General features: G+C 40.1%; 3 protein-coding genes and 1 pseudogene across 5 annotated transcripts in view; 2 read left to right on the top strand and 2 right to left on the bottom strand.

The window, feature by feature from the left end:
- Positions 1-1,202: 1,202 nt before the first annotated feature.
- Positions 1,203-5,198, bottom strand: LOC149980186 (uncharacterized; annotated as a pseudogene). The gene is made up of 4 exons (XR_016484035.1): positions 5,156-5,198; positions 3,392-3,855; positions 3,299-3,302; positions 1,203-3,142 (listed from the first exon to the last, which is right to left on the bottom strand). The product of XR_016484035.1 is annotated as an uncharacterized LOC149980186 (transcript).
- LOC110497176 (uncharacterized) lies at positions 4,936-7,521 on the bottom strand. The gene is made up of 4 exons (XM_021573151.3): positions 7,380-7,521; positions 6,066-6,562; positions 5,370-5,795; positions 4,936-5,222 (listed from the first exon to the last, which is right to left on the bottom strand). The coding sequence occupies exons 2-4, from the start codon at positions 6,539-6,541 to the stop codon at positions 5,204-5,206; spliced, it is 921 nt and encodes a 306-aa protein (XP_021428826.3). The 5' UTR covers positions 6,542-6,562; positions 7,380-7,521; the 3' UTR covers positions 4,936-5,203.
- Positions 7,522-9,392: 1,871 nt separating this feature from the next.
- On the top strand, positions 9,393-11,788 carry LOC110497175 (uncharacterized). Of its 2 annotated transcripts, XM_036954016.2 has the most exons (4): positions 9,674-9,920; positions 10,113-10,678; positions 10,919-11,341; positions 11,472-11,788. In XM_036954016.2, exons 2-4 carry the CDS (start codon positions 10,206-10,208, stop codon positions 11,500-11,502), a joined length of 927 nt encoding a protein of 308 aa, XP_036809911.2. In that variant the 5' UTR covers positions 9,674-9,920; positions 10,113-10,205; the 3' UTR covers positions 11,503-11,788. The 2 variants fall into 2 exon arrangements, with proteins under 2 accessions (XP_021428824.3, XP_036809911.2); XM_021573149.3 differs by having other exon boundaries at positions 9,393-10,678.
- A 2,587-nt stretch (positions 11,789-14,375) lies between these two features.
- The window catches only part of LOC149980185 (S-methyl-5'-thioadenosine phosphorylase-like), a 32,861-nt gene continuing 27,528 nt past the window's right edge, over positions 14,376-19,708 (top strand). The window contains exon 1 of the mRNA XM_090187833.1: positions 14,376-14,758. Coding sequence (XP_090043959.1) covers positions 14,465-14,758 — 294 coding nt within the window. The 5' untranslated portion in view covers positions 14,376-14,464. The remainder of the gene's footprint in view (positions 14,759-19,708) is intronic.

The raw sequence follows: 19,708 nt of genomic DNA, 5'->3' as shown, positions 1-19,708 counted from the left end.
ACCCCCAGCAGCCTTTACCCCCAGCAGCCTTTACCCCCAGCAGCCTGTACCCCCAGCAGCCTTTACTCCCAGCAGCCTTTACTCCCAGCAGCCTTTACCCCCAGCAGCCTTTACCCCCAGCAGCCTTTACCCCCAGCAGTCTTTACCCCCAGCAGCCTTTACTTGCTCAGCAACAGAGTGCTCAGTTTTAAGGCAACCATGATAGAGAGCCAGCACTGGTTTCAAACCTACAACGCCAGAGCCACAGACTTCTTAACATTCGTTACACTTCGGATTCTGACATCGATGTTTATCACCTAAAGCAGAAGTGTTGAGTTTTGAACCTATAACCTCTTGGATGAAAGGCAAAGTACTCAAAAAAATATATTCTAGCTCTTAAATTAAATGGCAGTAGCCTACATTTAATCTGATTTTCAATTACAGCATTATTTCATCTGCAGTTATTCTTCTGATATTTATTCTGTTACCAATAATATTTACATGTTAATATTATCTTCTGATTACAATTATTATGTCTCATATTTTAACTAAATGCAACCTATTAGCTTCCAAAATGTAAGTAGGTATATCTAGCTGTCAGATGACACGTTCTGAATGTCTGATGGAATGGCTTGGCCTGCACCTTGTAAAAACCCATAGTGAATGTTTTAAAAATATGCACACATTTTGCAATTCAAAATGTGTGCAATTCGAATCTCATCAAAGATTACTTTAACTAATTAGAAATGTTTCAACTACTTAACATGTTAGCTAACCCTTCCCCTAACCCCTAACCTTAACTCTTTAAACTAGCTCCTAATCCTAACCTTAACTCTAGCCTAGCTAGCGTTAGCCACAACAAATTGTAATTTGTAATATATCATACGAAATGGATGATGGACTTCCACAAAACTTGAGACATCTGTTGCATTGTGTTGTGTGATACAACTGGATATTTTAGATTTGTCATTTTATTGTCCATAGCACAAGGTGCACCTGTGTAATGATCATGCTGTTAAATCACCTTCTTGATATGCCACACCTGTCAAATGGATGGATTATGTCAGCAAAGGAGAAATGCTCACTAACAGGGATGTAAACTAATTTTTGCACAACATTTTAAAGCAATAAGCTTTTTGTGCGTATGGAACATTTCCGTAATAATTTATTTCAGCTCATGAAACATGGGACTAACACTTTACATGTTGCGTTTAAATTTGTGTTCAATGTAATACATACCATATGAAACGTAACATACACTATATGGAGTGTCTCGGATTTACATTTACTATACTACATATACCACTGAGTTCAGGTTGAGCTCACCGGCAGGGAATTCGTAACTGCCACCCCTACGTATGAGTATCATATTTACAAAAATAAAGAATTCCCTGCTGGAATGTCAATATGAAGTCCATTTGGCCAAGGCAGGTCCACCCCATCAGCAGCAAGCAGTAGCCAGGGGACATTGTTGAAAGTGTCCATATGACAAGTACTCCATGGCATGGCTAGTCCACGGCTGCACTCTGGAGGCAGCAGGTTTCCAGTCAGGTGCTGGTGGTGTCTCCCCAACAGAGGAGGGCCACAACCCAGCATTGGAGAGCAGGCCCGAGGTGTGCTGTCCCACTAGTGCAGGAACTGGAGGACCCCGGATGAGGATAGATGGCGTCGCTGAGGCTGCCGAGTGGACTGGAGGGCCGACGAATGCTGGGTCAGCCGGGGATCTGGCTGCTGCTGGTCTAGTGAAGGGGCCTGTGGCCCTTGGCTAGGCAGGTGTGCTGACTGAGGCTCCAGCTGCAGTGTCGTCCGTTATTTCTCTACAACGCCCACAAGCTTCACAGGACTAGTCAGACGGTCATTCAGTGACTTTGCGGTAAAAATGACTGGAGGTGAATAGAGCCATTCCACATTTTATTCCACATTAAAAAATATCCTGAGCTTTCTTATATCTCTCAGATACAGGAAACATGTTTCAAAACATACTTCCTTGTTATGACGTTTGTTTTACCATCTGTTTTGCCGTGTGTGAATGTGTTATTCAATGTGTTTCTATGGGCTAATAGCACCCCCTACAGGAGTCCTACAATTCTATATGAAATGTCTAAATGGTCTTTGGTATGAACATCTTAAAGGCCCAGCGCAGTCAAAAACGTGATTCTTCTGTGTTTTATAGACTGAGTATACAAAACATTAAGAGAACCTTCCTAATATTGAGTTGCACCCTGCTTTTTGCCCTCAGCCATCCAGACTCAATTCATCAGGGCATAGACTCTATAAGGTGTTGAAAGCGTTCCACAGGGATGCTGGCCCATGTTGACTCCAATGCTTCCCACAGTTGTCAAATTGGCTCGATGCCCATTTGGTGGTGGACCATTCTTGATACACACGGGAAACTGTTGATTGTGAAAAACCCAACAGCGTTGCAGTTCTTAACACAAACCGGTGCGCCTGGCACCTACTACCATACCCCGTTCAAAGGCACTTAAATATTTTGTCTTGCCCATTCACGCTCTAAATGGCAGACATACATAATCCATATCTCAGTTGTCTCAAGGTTTAAACATCTGTTAATGTTATGGAAACAGCAGGTGTTCATAATGTTTTGTACATTCAGTGGTTAATGTAAGAGCTGTTTGAGAAGACTGTTTTGATGGGATGGAGTTCTGGCCTTCCATGGTGACATCACCATGCGTTAATGAATGAATAGACCATATTCACTAATTAAGGCTATATTTCACAATATGCTTACTCAGGCCACCTTTTGCAATATGCAATTATTCATGAAACAATCATAACAAATACTTCAGAAATATAATCAATAATATTCACGATGTCATTGCCCACACTTTGATTGTCTTTGGATTGTAGACACACAAGTCTTCCTCTTGGTTGATCTGCACCGTCCCAACACCTGCTGGTAGCCAGGCAGAGTCAGAACAAGTGGTAATTGTCTATGATCAGAACTCTTCCAAAATCCACCCTTAGTTTCAGAACCCCCCCTGTCGGATTCAGGAACACCTAATGGGGTATTTAATGGCTTTTCGGACACCAGCACCAAGCATACCATCTCTGGATGGTGTGAAGCCATATCTCTGTAGTGTCACCGCAGACTGTTTTGTTGTTTCAACATGCATGGCGTAGACACGGCAACCTTCAGGGGTGACTTTTTAGATCAGTAAAACATACAGTATTTGCTGAAATTAGATATTGCATTTGTAGGTATGTTACATTATTTCATATTGTAGGCAAATTATTTTGTTGTTTGACTGAGGAAGGGGGAGTAAAATATTTTTTACAATTCATCACCAAATGGAATCACTGCTCTACTGTGAAGTTGTCACGTACCACTCCATACCATCGCAGGTAATGACAAGAAAAATGGCTTGCAATGTATTTCAACAGTCTTTCATACTTTCAAGTTATTTCCAGTTATCTCCATGACCTTTCACTATCTTTGGGTTGTAGACACAGTCCTCCTCTTCCATGCCAACCTCAGGTGATACCAAGCCAGTGTCATAGCCATGCACAGTGTGCCAGGTCTTCTGCTTGGGGTGGTTCTTCTTCTCTATGATAATAACCTTCCCCACATCCACTCTGACTTGAAGTACTCGTTTCTCCCAGTAGGGGACACCAGGGGGGTTTTCAATGGCTTTTAGAATGTCCCAACTAACATAGGCACCAGTTCCAAGAACACTTCTGTCTGCACTTGGTGTGAAACCATTGTTCTTAATCAACTCTGTTGTGGTGCCGTGGAACATCACATATTCTGTCTGGTCTTCAGGAAGTGTGTTGCTGTCTAGGAAGTTGATGTAGTATGGGGAGTTAGCCATAAACTAGAAACCAAACTGCAACTGAATACACCTCTGCTGAGATGAACTGTATTATAAGCCAATACAATGCACAATAACACATTGTAATATTAAATAGACCTTTAACTGAAATTGTTACACCAAATAGTGATATTTATACAATAACAATATGCTGAATCACTATTGTTACAGTAATATTACAAGTGTTGTAACATCATCATGCTTACATATAAATGTACTTTGTAAACAGGGATGGTTTAATATATCTAAGATAAGTGTCCAATAACAAGACTGTTTAATAAAGACTGTTGTTTATTATACTGTGTATGCTTAGGAAACAGTGCTTCTTACTGATCTCGCTACTGTGCTTTCCACTAGTCAATAACAAGACTGTTCATTTGTCTAGAATTACAGGATATTTTTCTTACCTGCTACTACTTGACAAATGCAGGATTATTATACTGTATTCTTAGGAAACCTACAGTAGTACTTCATACAGAGTGCTTTACTGATTTCATTTCCTGGTTACAACGCTTGTCTCTATAGAGATGGATAAGGCACACAGAGCAGGGATCTCCAACTGGTGGCCCAGTTAAATGGTTGGACATAAAAGACAGTAAAAACACCAGCAAATCAGCTCCAAGTGATTTTCATTTGGGAAATCTGTTCTAAGGTATTTCCATGTATAATAGAGGTTTGTTATTATGTTTTAGTCTAACATTATTTGTTTGTGCTTCTTGCGGTCAATTTGCAGTCTACAAATGATTTGTAATTATGTTCCGGCCCCCCGACCATCCGTTCAAGAAAGAAATGGGACCTGCGGCTGAATCTAGTTGATGATCGCTGACCTAGAGCATAGTAGTCCCTCGGAATGTAGAACCATGATACCTCTATGTAAGTGGAAAGCAACAACACCCACTCAGATAGTACAGGTAGTCTAATGAATACCGAACTATAAACACATATGGTATCCCAATCTGAGCATTTCAAAATGGCTGACACCTTCCGCAAACAGTGGAACTCAGCTGCTTGTCTATGGAAGACACACAACATTGACTAAATCAGTTCATATATTTCTGCAGCACAGATACTTCAATAGAATAACTGATTGGAATTCGGAGGGGGGAAAACACAACAAACAATGTGAAACGTGTTTATTTGAGATTTATTATAGGAACGAGGATCATTGTTACACATGCATTATTTACATCACGTAAATATGAATATTTGATATGATGAGGTTAAATGATTGATTGCATATAGATTGACATGTGAAATCATCTTGTGGGCCTGCAAAATATAGCTTCTTCTTCCTATGAACTGCATCATGTGGGTCCGTCTGATTCTAACCATCCTCTTCTGGTGACCATGAGGTGATGCTGGATGCTCCCACTGAATGCAGAACGCCATCAGTTCTACAGTGACGGGTTTAACCTGCAGGAAACAGAATAGAATACAAGCTGTCTCAATTAAAACCTGCATGTGTGTATAGTGGAACTCACATTAAGTGCCCTTCAAGCCTTCTACGGTAGGGGTACTTCCATTGTGATAAGGTACTGACTGTGGCTCAATATCACTCACATTTTCATGGTGGACACTTTCAGCATTGTCAGCACTGTGATTCTCTTTGGGTCAAAAACACAGTCCTCCTCTTGGTCGCTATTCACCATGCCAACACCAGGTGGAACCCAGGCAGTGTCATACCCATGCTTAGTGTGCCAGTTGTATTGCATGTCGTGATCCTGTTTGTTAATGATCTTAACCTTGCCAACATCCACCTTCACTTTCAGAACCATCCTGTCTGAGTCATCGGCCCCAATGGGGTATTTAATGGCTTTTCGGATGTCTCGACTGAGGTAAACACCTGCACCAAGCATGCCATCTTTGGAAGGTTTGAATCCATTTCTCTGTATTTTCACAGCAATCTGTTTTGATGTTCCATGATACATCACGTAGACGTGGCTGTCCTCAGGGGTGACTCCACTCTGAAGATGACGGTATCTAGATCTGTAAGACAAGCAGACAGTTTTTGCTTCAATATGATATTATATTAGCTTCCATTCTTCACATAGTTTATTTAAAATAATGATTTGTTAAAGGAGACTTGATTTTTAGGTCATTGGGAAATGTTTTTTTTTTTTAAATTCCTGGTCATCTGACCTCCCTAACTAGGCTCTAAAAACAAATCCATTAGAAAGCTCTAGAATGTATCTATTGCATCATCACAGGTAAAACCAATCAGAGGGTTTGTACTACAACAGTCTCTTTCATACTTACATGGTATTTTTGTTTACTTTCATGACCTCCATGACTTTGATTCTCTTTGGGTCGTAGACACAGTTCTCCTGTCGGTTGCTTTCTACCATATCGACTCCTGGTGGAACCCAGGCGGTGTCATATCCATGCTCGGTGTGCCAGGTCTTCTGCATGGGGTGATCCTGCTGGTCTATGATCTTAACCTTCCCTACATCCACTCTGACTTTTAGTACTCTTCTCTTAGAGTTGGAAACACCAAGAGGGTATTTACAGGCTTTTTGAATGTCCCGTGTAACATAAACACCAGCACCAAGCATGCTGATATCTGCTCTTGATAGTATGAAGCCATTCTTCTTAATCAGCTCTGCAGCATCTACTGAGGTGCCATGGAACATCACATATGTTCGTTGATCCTCAGGATGTTCACCAGTGTAGAGAAAGTTGTCTAAGTATGGAGAGTTTGGTTTCATTTTCCTCAGGCAAGCCCTAGTCAACATGATGATTCTAGCTATGAGAACCTGTGGCAAAATATGCTTTTATGAATATACAAACTTCTGCAATCCTGTAGTAACGATTTAGATCTCCTACAGGGCCTTCGGAAAATATTCATACCTCTTGACTTATTCCACATTTTGTTGTTACAGCCTGAATTCAAAATTGATTCAATGTTTTTTTCTCTCACCCATCTACACACACAATACACCATAATGACAAAGTGAAAACATGTTTTTAGACATTTTAGCAAACTTATTGAAAATATTTAAAATATCTAATTTACACAAGTATTCACACCCCCTTTGCCTTGACATTCCAAATAGATTTTTTTATTTATTTAATTGATTTTGAATTCAGTCTGTAACAACAACAAATAAATCAAGAGGTATGACTACTTTCTGAAGGCCCTGTGGAAGTAACCTGAAGTGTAATAAAAGGAGACTCCGCCTGCACATTGTAATACTTGCCAGTTAAATAGGAATTATAAAGGGCAACATGTCAAACACAAATAGACTTTATCCAGGCTACTAATTCAGAAATGTCACATGCTTTTGCCAACTACTGTGTTGCCTTAGTATATTTATTTGGCTCACATGAATAATACGTGAATAGTGCACAATGTACTTGGTATGTTACAAGCACTTGATACTTTTTTGTAATTTTATAAATACATTATAATTCAGATAATCTCTATTGTATCATTCACTTTTATAGAAAATACTAGATATTGGATTATATCCTCTGGCTTGTGATTTAAATGTTTCAATGCGATGTTAACATTTGTGAAGTAGCTAATAAGCAACTTTCTAAAAAGTCAAATTATAATTTGGTCATCCTTACCTGCTACTGTGGAATCAGATTCAACCAACCAGTCAGACTAATTCAGGATTATATGACAGAGTTTAGTTCTCGTTTCCCCTCGGTTTCCTCTCCCTCGCTCTATCCCCCCTCCCCCTCTCTCTCAAATTCTAAATCGAGAGAGAGAGCAAAGTCCATCCATATTTATGACCAGGATATCTCTTTGCTAGTGAAAAGCAACCACGCCAACTCAGATGAGAAAGAAGCCTAATCTAATGGGTACATAAACATGTCTGGTACATCTTATTATTTATTGCAAGACGTCTGGAGCATTTTGAAATTGCAATGCTGACACCTTTGACCAGTAAAATGATATCTGTAGTGTTTATACATCAGACTAAGATCAGTTGTTGAGTCAATCTGAACAGTGAGTACACAGCTGTCATTTGCGACTAAATTGAAGATACTATTAGCCTATAGAACACACCTATTGACTAATATTATACATTTTGTCCAGTAGGTACATTATTTTAAGGTGCATTATATATTTAAGTGCAGTATTGTACAGGTAAGTGCCAAAATAAAGGAAACACCAACATAAAGTGTCTTAATAAGGCGTTGGGCACCACGATCCAGAACAGCTTCAGTGCATCTTGGCATAGATTCTACAAGTGTCTGGAACTCTATTGGAGGGATGTGACACCATTCTTCCATGACAAATTCCATAATTTGGTGTTTTGTTAACGGTGGTGGAAAACGCTGTCTCAGCCGTTGCTCCAGAATCTCCCATAAGTGTTCGGTTGGGTTGAGATCTGGTGGCTGAGACGGCCAGGGCAAATGGTTTACATTGTTTTCATGCTCATCAAACCATTACGTCACCACTCCTGCCCTGTGGATGGGGGCATAGCCATGGTAGCCAAAATAATGGCCTGCCCAGCATTTTTATACTATACATGACCCTAAGCATGATGGAATGTTAAGTGATTCGTTAACTCAGGGACCACACCTGTGTGGAAGCACCTGGTTTCAATATACTTTGTACCCCTCATTTACTCAACTGTTTCTATTATTTTGGCAGTTACCTGTATTTTGCACTTCAACAGGATTATTCAGAGTTACAAGTTCTTTACGGTTCCCTTCATGATTCATTTTGGGTCGTAAACACAGTCTTCCTCTTGGTTGCTCGGCACCATGCCAACACCAGGTGAAACCCAGGCAGTGTCATACTCAATCTGCCAGGTCTTCCCCTTGGGGTGGTACTGCATCCACTCTGACTTTAATGGGTGACGTCAAAATGCTTCAACTTCATTATCTCCAGCACTACCCCAACATCAACAACATATGAGAAAGTGGCATGTTTCTATGTTTTGTGGTAAAAAAAGATGACGTCATCGGTGTGCGTTTGTGTGATTTTAACAAATAATGAGTAGACGTTGCCTAATAATTCTCTACTAATTGGTTGATGATGTCATTGGAAACATCATTTTTTTTAACTACAAAACATAGAAATGTGCAATTTTCACACACTGTATGTTGATGTTGGGGTGGTGCTGGAGATGATGAAAATGAAGTTGAAACACTTTGAAATGTCCCTTAAGCTACTCTTGTCTTAGTGTCTGGAACACCAAGAGGGTTTTCTTCTGGATTTTCGGTGTCAGAAGTGGATGGTTCAACTGTCCAGCATGATGCAGCAACAGTCCACAGTAAGAAGGAGCAAAATAGACTCACAAAAGGCTGAGGAGTTGATATGGGAATTGATGTGCAATCAATCATATAACCTTATCATACATTTTAGAAATATAATCAATCATATTTACTTGATAATGAACGTGTATCAATGATCATACGTTGTTTAAAGAAGGGTTTTCTTCCTATAATAAATCTCCAATAAACTGTAGAAGTTCCCTATACTGTTTGAGTGTTTTACCTCCACAAAATCCAATCAGGTTTTATTAATGTACAGCGCCTGTGATGTAGAAATATATTGATAATATTGGTCAATGTTGTGCCTTCCATAGACGTATCAACGGTGTCTTCCTGTTAGTCGCAGACAGCAGTTGTGTGATCACTGTTCAGATCGACAACACATTACTGATTCTGATCGTAGTCTGATATACAAGGCAAAGGGTGGCTACTTTGAAGAATCTCAAATATAACACATATTTGGATTTGTTTAACACTTCTTTGGTTACTACATGATTCCATGTGTTATTTAATAGTTTCGATGTCTTCGCTACTTTTTTACAATGTAGAAAATAGTAAAAATAAAGAAAAACCCTTGAATGAGTAGGCGTGCCAAACTTTTGACTGGTCCTGTATAAAGACAAAAAACCTCAATGTATTTGTCAAAGGTGTCCGCATTGCAATTTTAAAACGCTCCAGAGGTCTTAATACGGCATGACGTTTCACATATGTTTATGATCATGTACCTATTAGACTAGATTCTAACGTGAGTGGGTGTGGTTTTTACTTACAAAGAAACAGAAAACCTAACCTTTTCGTCAAAGAACCAGGAAATGAAACTTGAGTGGGAGGAAACCCTCACATACGGTATAGTCCTGCATTCGTCTGTTACTTTAGCGGGTGAGAATAATGTTATTTGAAACACTAGAAGTTAGCTGTCTTATTATTGAACACTCGATATAAGTCAAATACGGTTTTGTTTACCAGTCTTTACTTTCGAATGTTATAATGCTATTCTAATACTATTGTAACATTGATTCTGGATACGTTGAATAGTTATTTAAACATTACAATTTGCTTTAACGGTTCCAGCCTAAATCATTTGCAAAATGGCTAGGCCTTAAAAATAGTTTTGGGGATTACAGCTCATTTGTCAGAGGTGTATTCAGCTGCAGTTTGATCATTATGGCTTTGAAGGGGTACACCAAGCAGAAAAACAAAACAAATTCACCATACTACTTAGAAAACATTCTTGAGACCAATGAGCATCCAGAGGATCACAAAGAATATGTGATGTTCCACGGCACCACAAAAGAGGCTACAGAGTTGATAAAGAAGAATGGTTTCACACCATCAAGAGAAGAACTTGGGCCTGGTGTGTATGTCAGTCGAGACATCGGAAAAGCAATTAAATACCCCCTTGGTGTTTCCAACAATAAGAGAAGAGTACTAAAAGTCAGAGTGGATGTAGGGAAGGTTAAAATCATAGATCAACAGAACCACCCCATGCAGGAGACCTGGCATACCGAGCATGGATATGACACGGCCTGGGTTCCCCCAGGGGTCAGTATGGTGCTGAGCAACCAACAGGGGAACTGTGTCTACGACCCAAAGAGAATCAAAGTCATGCAGGTCATGAAAGTAAAAGAAAACAACATGTAAGTATAGAATAAACTGTTGTAAAGCACTGCTAACATTCTCTTGGTTTTACCTGTCATGAACAATTGAACTTCACAGCAGTCAATTGTGTTTTGAGCTTTCCAATGGCATTGTTATAGTATATTTGTGGAGGGCTTACAAATTCATTTGAGATATTTTGCCTCAAATTTAAAATACTGCAACTGTAGAAGGTTGTACTTTTCTCACATTTCTGCAAAAACGGTCTCTCTATCTTACAGATCTCGACACCGTCATCTTCAGAGTGGAGTCACCCCTGAGGACAGCCACGTCTACGTGATGTACCATGGAACATCAAAACAGATTGCTGTGAAAATACAGAGAAATGGATTCGAACCTTCCAAAGATGGCATGCTTGGTGCAGGTGTTTACCTCAGTCGAGACATCCGAAAAGCCATTAAATACCCCATTGGGGCCGATGACTCAGACAGGATGGTTCTGAAAGTGAAGGTGGATGTTGGCAAGGTTAAGATCATTGATGTGCAGGGTCACGACAGGCAATACGACTGGCACACATATGGTTATGACACGGCCTGGGTTCCACCTGGTGTTGGCATGGTGCCGAGCAACCAACAGGAGAACTGTGTCTACGACCCAAAGAGAATCAAAGTCATGGCATTGCTGAAAGTGGCCATCTTGAAAAAGTATGTAATATTGAACTTCTCTCACAAATCACTAGATGGAAGTTTTCATTCTCCTAGAAGGCTTGTACTTGAGATATGTACTCCACGACTTGCAGGTTCTAACATATTGTGTGTGTTTCTCTATCCTCAGGTTAAACCCCTCACTGGAGGTTGAGTCTTGAAGGTGTATTCAAGGAGCATTACACTTCATGTTCATCGGGATAAGAGGATGTAACATGCTGCTATAGCTACACATTCAATATTGCATAGGAATATGCTATATTTTGCCAAAGGCTTGCTGATTATTGGCCATACACCTACTGTATATGCAATTAGTATAACCTTATCACATTTTTAAAAACGATTCAATGATATTCACTTGACATAAACAAGCCGTGTATCATTGATCATAATTGTTCCGAATAATTGTCTTCCTATAATAAATTTCAAATAAACCTCTAAAGGTCACCCACTGTTTGAGTGTGTTCATTTAATCTGAAGCATCTTTACTGCGGAAACATTGGCAATATTTAGTCAATGTTGTGTGTCTGCCATAGGTTTATAAGGTGTCTTCCAGTTTGACGCTGGTGGCAGCTGAATGCTCACTACTGTTTGCAAAAGATGTCAGCAGCTTTCAATGTCAGGTTGGTGACATACCACTTAAGCATTTTAATACAGTAGGTTTATGGTTATGTATTTATTAGACCACCTCTATCTGTGTGGGATGGTTGCTTTTCACTTACATAGAGGTATCATGGTTCTACATTCTGATGGACTGCTATGCTCTCTAGAGACATAGTGACATAGTTATTTGTGGCAAGTGTGCCCTCTATTCTTCTCTATGTCTAGTGACGAGTGGAAACCTGGAAATGAAACCTAAGCACGGTAGTGAGTCGTCACTAGTTACCTCAGCCGCAAAGTCTTCAACCTCGCCTATTTCTTATTAAAGTGTGGTTTTAAACCTAACCCTAACTTTAACCCTAGCTGTAACCTCACTGTTAATCCTGATGACTAACCCTAACCTTAAATGAAGACCAAAAGGCACATTTTTATTTTCCTTCATTTGTGGCTGTGGTAACTAGTGGAAAGCACAGTAGCGAGATCAGTAAGAAGCACTGTTTCCTAAGCATACACAGTATAATAAACAAGTCTTTATTAAACAGTCTTGTTATTGGACACTTATCTTAGATATATTAAACAATCCCTGTTTACAAAGTACATTTATATGTAAGCATGATGATGTTACAACACTTGTAATATTACTGTAACAATAGTGATTCAGCACATTGTTATTGTATAAATATCACTATTTGGTGTAACAGTTTTAGCCAAAGGACTATTTAATATTACAATGTGTTATTGTGCATTGTATTGACTTATAATACAGTTCATCTCAGCAGAGGTGTATTCAGTTGCAGTTTGGTTTCTAGTTTATGGCTAACTCCACATACTACATCAACTTTCTAGACAGCAACACACTTCCTGAAGACCAGACAGAATATGTGATGTTCCACGGCACCACAACAGAGTTGATTAAGAACAATGGTTTCACACCAAGTGCAGACTAAAGTGTTCTTGGAACTGGTGCCTATGTTAGTTGGGACATTCTAAAAGCCATTGAAACCCCCCTGGTGTCCCCTACTGGGAGAAACGAGTACTTCAAGTCAGAGTGGATGTGGGGAAGGTTATAATCATCGAGAAGAAGTACCACCCCAAGCAGAAGACCTGGCACACTGTGCATGGCTATGACACTGGCTTGGTATCACCTGAGGTTGGCATGGAAGAGGAGGACTGTGTCTACGACCCATAGATAGTGAAAGGTCATGGAGATAACTGGAAATAACTTGAAAGTATGAAAGACTGTTGAAATACATTGCAAACCATTTTTCTTGTCATTACCTGCGATGGTATGGAGTGGTACGTGACAACTTCACAGTAGAACAGTGATTCCATTTGGTGATGAATTCTACAAAATCAGACAAACACACTCTTTAAAAAAAATATGTAAATAATTTTGCCTCCAATTTTGAATAATGTATCCTACCTACGAATGCAATATCTTATATTTCAGCAATTGTCCTACAGGTGTAAAAACAGCCATCTTAAGAGTAAAGTCGCCCCAGAGTATAGACACATCTACGCCATGTATCATGGAACAGTAAAACAACACGTCCAGGTGTCAAGCCTCAGTCGTGGTAGAAGGTAGAAGGAGGCCAGGTGGGATTTTGCCAGGCACAACTAGGAATCAGGCCAGGGTGTCCTCAGTTACGGTCCAAGTGTCTCCGTAAGGGGAGAAAGAGAAAAGATGAGTGTTAGTGAGAGCATGGCTAAAACCATAGTACACATCACAGTAGAGTATAATCAATGATGTTGCTGTGGACACTGGATAATCTGACACAAACACACTTGTCTGACCTCGCTAAAGGCCTACTTATGTTACCTTTCTGAGTCAATTCAGGTAGCATTCAATGTCCTGCATTTTTGTTATGACAGCCAGCATTGTAAATAAGATAATCAGCCTCTGTGTCTGTTGATCCTTTCCCCTAATGTATTTTTCATGTCAGCCAGGTCCATCTTTTCAAAGAAATACAATTGAATTAAATATATAGTTGAGTAAAATAAGAAGTTTTGTTCTGGTCACAAAATAATCCAGAAAATAGCGGCACTCAGGCAGAAAAACGACTTTGTCTTGAATCCATCAATAGCCTCGGCCTAGGTGTTTGGAGACACATATTGTACAGTATATTATAATAAAAAAATACAAATTCAGGATGAAAAAAAAATATTTTTAAAATTAAAAACTAAAATCTCACAAAGTAAGCTCAAAAGTTAATGGACCTATATTTTAAAATAAGATCATCTTTGAGAACGAACACCAAAATAAAAGCTAAATAGTAAGGGAGAATCTAATATTCCTAAAATGATGCATTCAGGAGTATATTTGTTATGGCATGGGGCCCATTGATTTTGACATGATGTTTGAGTCACTCAGATAGCATAAACCATGGCAAATTGTGTAGAATAGCAGGAAATTATCTTCACAACAGCTACATTTTGTCACTGTGACCAACAAGACATTTTATGTTGGAGACTGCACCATTGGCCACGTTCATGACCACGCCTCGCCAGCCCACCACCTAAATTATGATCCAAAAAAAACCTGGGCAGAAGAACAATATTCTCCCACACTCTCTGCAGCAAGCGCGATGCCACATCCTTAGTCCGCATGGTCCTAAAGCCCTCCTCAGGAATAATTTTCGCCCAATTATTAGACCATCAAACGGTTCGGGGCTGCACCCCGAGAAGCCTACCCCGAACAACGCAGATGGCTTGGTTATACTCGACTTGTTCAAGAAGTGTCTATTGATCCACATGGGAATGCAACCTCCTAGTCTCCACTGTCTGCTCGGGCGGAGAGAGGACAAAACACGATTAAAGGTACAATCTACAGTATTCAATCGCCATTACCCAGTGCTTAATTTGGACCGGATCCTGGCACCTCTCCGTTTTGGACTGTGTTGTCCCGGAACCTAATTGGCCAGACCCGGTACCTCTAGTGGCATGAACACTTATTTGAACTTTTCTGGGAATTGATCAAAGTTCATTCGAGTTGCCTCTTCATGGTTTGCCACATCCTTAGTCCATTGTAACCTATGTTTGAGATCAACGCATGGCGGTGGCTGTGTGAGAAGCGCGCCAGTATCTCTCACATAACTAGGATATTTCGCTTTCTATGATCCCTCTCTGCTCTTATAGACATGAGCCTGCAACTGTCATCTCTCATGTGTTGCAATTCATCATATTTTATTTCCTTATCATTTTTTATTGATCCTTTGTTTAACTAGGCAAGTTAGCTGAGAACAAATTCTTATTTACAATGACAGCCTACCAGTGAACAGTGGGTTAACTGTCTTGTTCAGGGGCAGAATGACAGATTTTTACCATGTCAGTTTAGGGATTCGATCCAGCAACCTTTCGGTTACTGGCTCAATGCTCTCACCACTAGGCTACCTGCTGCTCTGAATCATAGCCCCGCGAAGGGTTTTGAATGAACTGCAGCACCCCTGATAAATTTAAATACATTTGCCAAAGTTATAGAATTACTGCTGTCTGTTCAGAAATAAATTAAATAATTCAGAATACCCTATTACATTATGAGAAGGCCTATAATTTAGCAAGAGGATCAATAGCGTTTTTCATAGCCTAGCTGTGGATTGTAGCCCAATAACAAGGAATAGAACAAGGAATAGAACAAGGAATAGCCTACATTTGGGAACAAGCAGCAAATATGTCTGGAAAAAAGCAGCATGCAGACAAAACAGGCCGTTCACAATATTTCAAATACAATCGAGGAAAAACACAGGTTGGAAAGCAAATGGCTCCTGCTGAAAAGAGACGACTATGCTGTAGGCGACCAAAATATTTAATCGACTTCCAAATATTGTTTTACAAGAGAGAGAGCGAGAGAGGTAGGCTTTTGGCATGAGCGCGTCCGCCATCACAAGCAAGGGAGCTGCGCATCATTGGGTGAGTCAGTGAAACTGGAAAGCATTTTTAGGACTAATTTCCTCCTCATATTGTAGCCTACAATATGTGTCTCCACACACACAGGCCTCGGCTATTAATGGATTCAACACAAAGTAGTTTTTATTGATCTCATATTCTCAGTTTGTCAGTGTTAAAGTAACCTGCCATTTCGATCATGTGTGTGGTATTAAAAAATATTCTGCCAAAGTCTCTAGTCATGTAAAATGAAGGAGAAATTGATTTATAAAAGGCCAACATTTTCCCGGACATTATGCTACTAAAAATGTTCTCCGTATTTGCAACTTGTGTAAGTGCCTCTACTCTACTGCCACTAGCAAATGCTATGATATGCATACAATGCTTTATTATAAAATACTTGTTTGTATGTGTTCCGGTACTTCAGAACCTCCCCAGGCACCTCCCGATTTACACATTAAGCACCCGTATTACCATAAACGGTCATAGTTTAAAGCCCATATTGTACTGCAAATACCGTATAGTGAGTGATTCAAGGGAATATTTTTTATTTAACTAGGCAAGTCAGTTAAGAACAAATTCTTATTTACAATGACGGCCAAACCCTAACGACGCTGGGCCAATTGTGCACCGCCCTATAGGACTCCCAATCACGACCAGTTGAGATACAGCCTGCATTTCGAACCAGGGTCTGTAGTGACACCTCTAGCACTGAGATGCAATGCCTTAGACCGCTGCGCCACTCGGGCACCCTGGATTGGTATATCCACCATTGTTTTGAAGTAGGCCTAATGATATACACCGAGTGTACAAAACATTAAGGACACCTTTCTAATATTGAGTTGCAACTCTCATCTCAGTTCAACTCTCATTGCAGTTCATCATGTATTTCTTTGTATGTGTGTTTTGTGAGTCCACCAGATCAGAGGCTGTAGGGATGACCAGGGAAGTTCTCTAAGTGCTTGAATTTGAAAATGTTCCTGTCCTGCTAAGCATTCAAAATATAACAAGTACTTTTGGGTGTCAGGGAAAATATATGGAGAAGTACATTATTTCCTTTAGGAATGTAGTGAAGTAAAAGTTGTAAAAAAAGTGAAAATAAAGTAAAGCACAGATACTCCAAAATACTTAATTAGTACTTTAAAGTATTTTTACCTAAGAACTTTACACCACTGATTCTTGCATTCTAAATAACAGGCTCTCTCACTATCTGGCCAGCTTTCTGATGAACAGAATGGCTTTAGGAAAGCCAGAGCATGTATAGGACACATCTAAACCACAGGAGGTTGGTGGCCCATTAATTTGGGAGGACTGGCTCATTATGGTTAGAGCGGAATAAGTGGAATGGTATGAAATGCATCAAACACATGGTTTCCACTGATCTATACTGTCTAGAATTCAAGAGAGAGAACCAACTTCTGAACAAAAAGTTCCTGTTTTATTGATTTTCAGAAGGGTTTTTATTGGGTGAGTAGAGACCTTGCTTTTAGACAAATTAAAATGGGAATTGATGGATTATTCTTTGATGCTATCAAAGCTCTTTATCTGACTCCAGTTGCCTGTATTTAGGTCAGTAACCTCAGGACTGGCTTGTTTCCAACCCCTTTACGGTGTAAAGCAGGGAGACACACTCTCGCCCACTTTATTTGCGCTATATGCTAATGATTTAGCCCTACAAATCAAAAATGCTAAACTTGGTGTTGAAATTGTGGATATATTCCTGGGCATCTTGTTGTATGCTGATGTCATAGTTCTCCTTGCTTCCAGAATATGTAGAATATTGTTAATTTACGGTGTACTAAATTGACACTAGTGATGAATCAAGAGAAGACCCAGAAGGGTGTGCAGAGAAGTGGAAACGACCCCATTATTCTACACTGGGCTCTATAATTACCTTGGTTTCACACTGGATGAACACATGGCCGTTGAAGACGGCCTTAGATCACTGGCAGAATCTGCAGGTAGAGCCTTGGGGTCAGTGTTTAAACCAAATTAAAATATAGAAGGATCTGGCTTACTTTCAGCTGTATACATGTTGTGGGTGTCCAGTGATGGACTATGCTGCTGGGGTGTGGGATCCAACGTGCTTACTAATTGTAACAATGTTCAAAACAGAGCCTTCTGTTTCTTGGAAGGTACAAACTGACTGGGGTTGGGAACCATGTGTGCCATGGATCATCTATGGAAAAGACTGATAAATGTGCCAGAACACAGAATCACTTATAAAGTGTTAGACTGGGATCTTACTCATAACAATTCTCTAGCCCATGGAAAGTTATCTATTTTTTTGTGATATATTCTGGAACAAATTACTATGTGATTCACAAGGAACAATGGCCAGTTAATGTTTGGTGCAAACCTAAACTTAGAACGTACACTTTCACCAAAGAGAACTACACCCCTGAACCATTATGTTCAGGGGTGAGCCTAACGAAAATCCGACTCCCTCCCTCTGGCTATATAGACGGGTAGATTTAACAGAGCGCCTGAAGAGGAGACAATGTGTCTACTGTGTGATCTTGGCGAAAACTAAATCTATTTAGTGTTTTATTGTCCTCTGTATGTCGATCTAAGACATGTTGTGTCTTGTAAAAATGGTGATGATAACCCTGAAGTATTCTGGTTAAGGGACAAGCAGAGGCTTGAATTGTGTTTCAGACAGGGCGTATTTTAGATTGCTCGGTTTGTCCACAATGCCTGAAGGAGAAATGTACTGTTTGCGTAGTGTGGCTAGATGGTAGCTGTACTGGGCATTTTTATTGTATGAGTATAGTTTGTCAAATGTTATTTAGTTCTGTCTTATTTTTGGACATAGGCGGCCCGAAAGAAAACTCAGGCGGCCCACCCAAGACTTTTCTATGCAGGAAAAACCCTGCTGCTGTTAGTTTTCACGACAGCGGTGCGTGTAGTAGCTTGTTTTCATCAAACTGGTGTGGTGAGATCTCTTGATCCGTTGGAAAATGGTGACGGATGCTTATTTCAACGAGTCCCGTGGGCAGAGCTAGGCATGTTGCACTGGGACACGTTTTAATACAGACAAATCATCTCATTCTATTTCTAAGTAAAAGCCATATCAATCAGATAAACTATTTGTTCTCACTTTATAATAGAATAGTCAGATTTTTCTGCCTGGCTGTGACGCTCTTTTCCTGAATTGTTAGGATTTTCTTGTGATCACAAACAAAACGACCCATTTTGTTCAAATAGATATAATTTGTTTTCTTTGAAAAGGTGGGCCTTGCTGAGAATAGAACATTCAGTTTTCTGCCTGTCTGGAGCTACCGCTATTCTCTGGATTATTTTATGACGAGAACAAAACAATTTATTTTACTCAACTAGAAATGGAAATAAAAGGTGTTTCTTTAAAAAGATGGCCCTAGCTGACATGGACTGTTTCCCCGCCTTTTCCCCCTTGTGGTTAACCATGGCTGTTGGTTATTTACCAGGTAACAAGAAGTCAAAACGAAACAACTGAAGCAATATCTGGCTTGGTTAACACAACCGCATGACATTGAATGTTACCTGAATTAACTCAGAAAAGTAACATAAATAGGCCTACAGTATCACAGCGAGGTCAAACAGGTGTGTGTGTCAGATTATCCAGTGTCCACGGCAACATCATTGATTATTCTCTACTGTGATGTGTCCTGTGGTTTTAGCCATGCTCTCACTAACACTCATCTTTTCAAGGTCTCCCCTCCCCTTGGACCGCGACTAAGAACACCCTGGCCTGACACCTGGACATACTGTACCTGGCCCAATCCCACCTGGCCCCCTTCTTACCTGCTTGTTGATGCCTCCACACGTTCTTGCTCCCCCTCAAGTCACGGATCCTTCTCCGCACACACACAGAAACCTGGATTCCATTACTTACCATGACGTCTT

Source organism: Oncorhynchus mykiss, chromosome 10, assembly GCF_057628025.1.
Source record: "Oncorhynchus mykiss isolate SJ-2025 chromosome 10, ASM5762802v1, whole genome shotgun sequence".
Taxonomy (NCBI): domain Eukaryota; kingdom Metazoa; phylum Chordata; class Actinopteri; order Salmoniformes; family Salmonidae; genus Oncorhynchus; species Oncorhynchus mykiss.
The sequence above is the reverse complement of the archived record's forward strand: the minus strand, read 5'-3'. Positions and strand labels throughout refer to the sequence as shown.

Coding starts and splice junctions, on each gene's coding strand:
- LOC110497175 (XM_021573149.3), top strand. CDS start 10,206: ATGGCTTTGAAGGGGTACACCAAGCAGAAAAACAAAACAAATTCACCA. Junction 10,679..10,918: donor AAAGTAAAAGAAAACAACAT/GTAAGTATAGAA, acceptor TCTATCTTACAG/ATCTCGACACCGTCATCTTC. Junction 11,342..11,471: donor AAAGTGGCCATCTTGAAAAA/GTATGTAATATT, acceptor CTCTATCCTCAG/GTTAAACCCCTCACTGGAGG.
- LOC110497176 (XM_021573151.3), bottom strand. CDS start 6,541: ATGTTGACTAGGGCTTGCCTGAGGAAAATGAAACCAAACTCTCCATAC. Junction 5,796..6,065: donor AAAGTAAACAAAAATACCAT/GTAAGTATGAAA, acceptor CTTGTCTTACAG/ATCTAGATACCGTCATCTTC.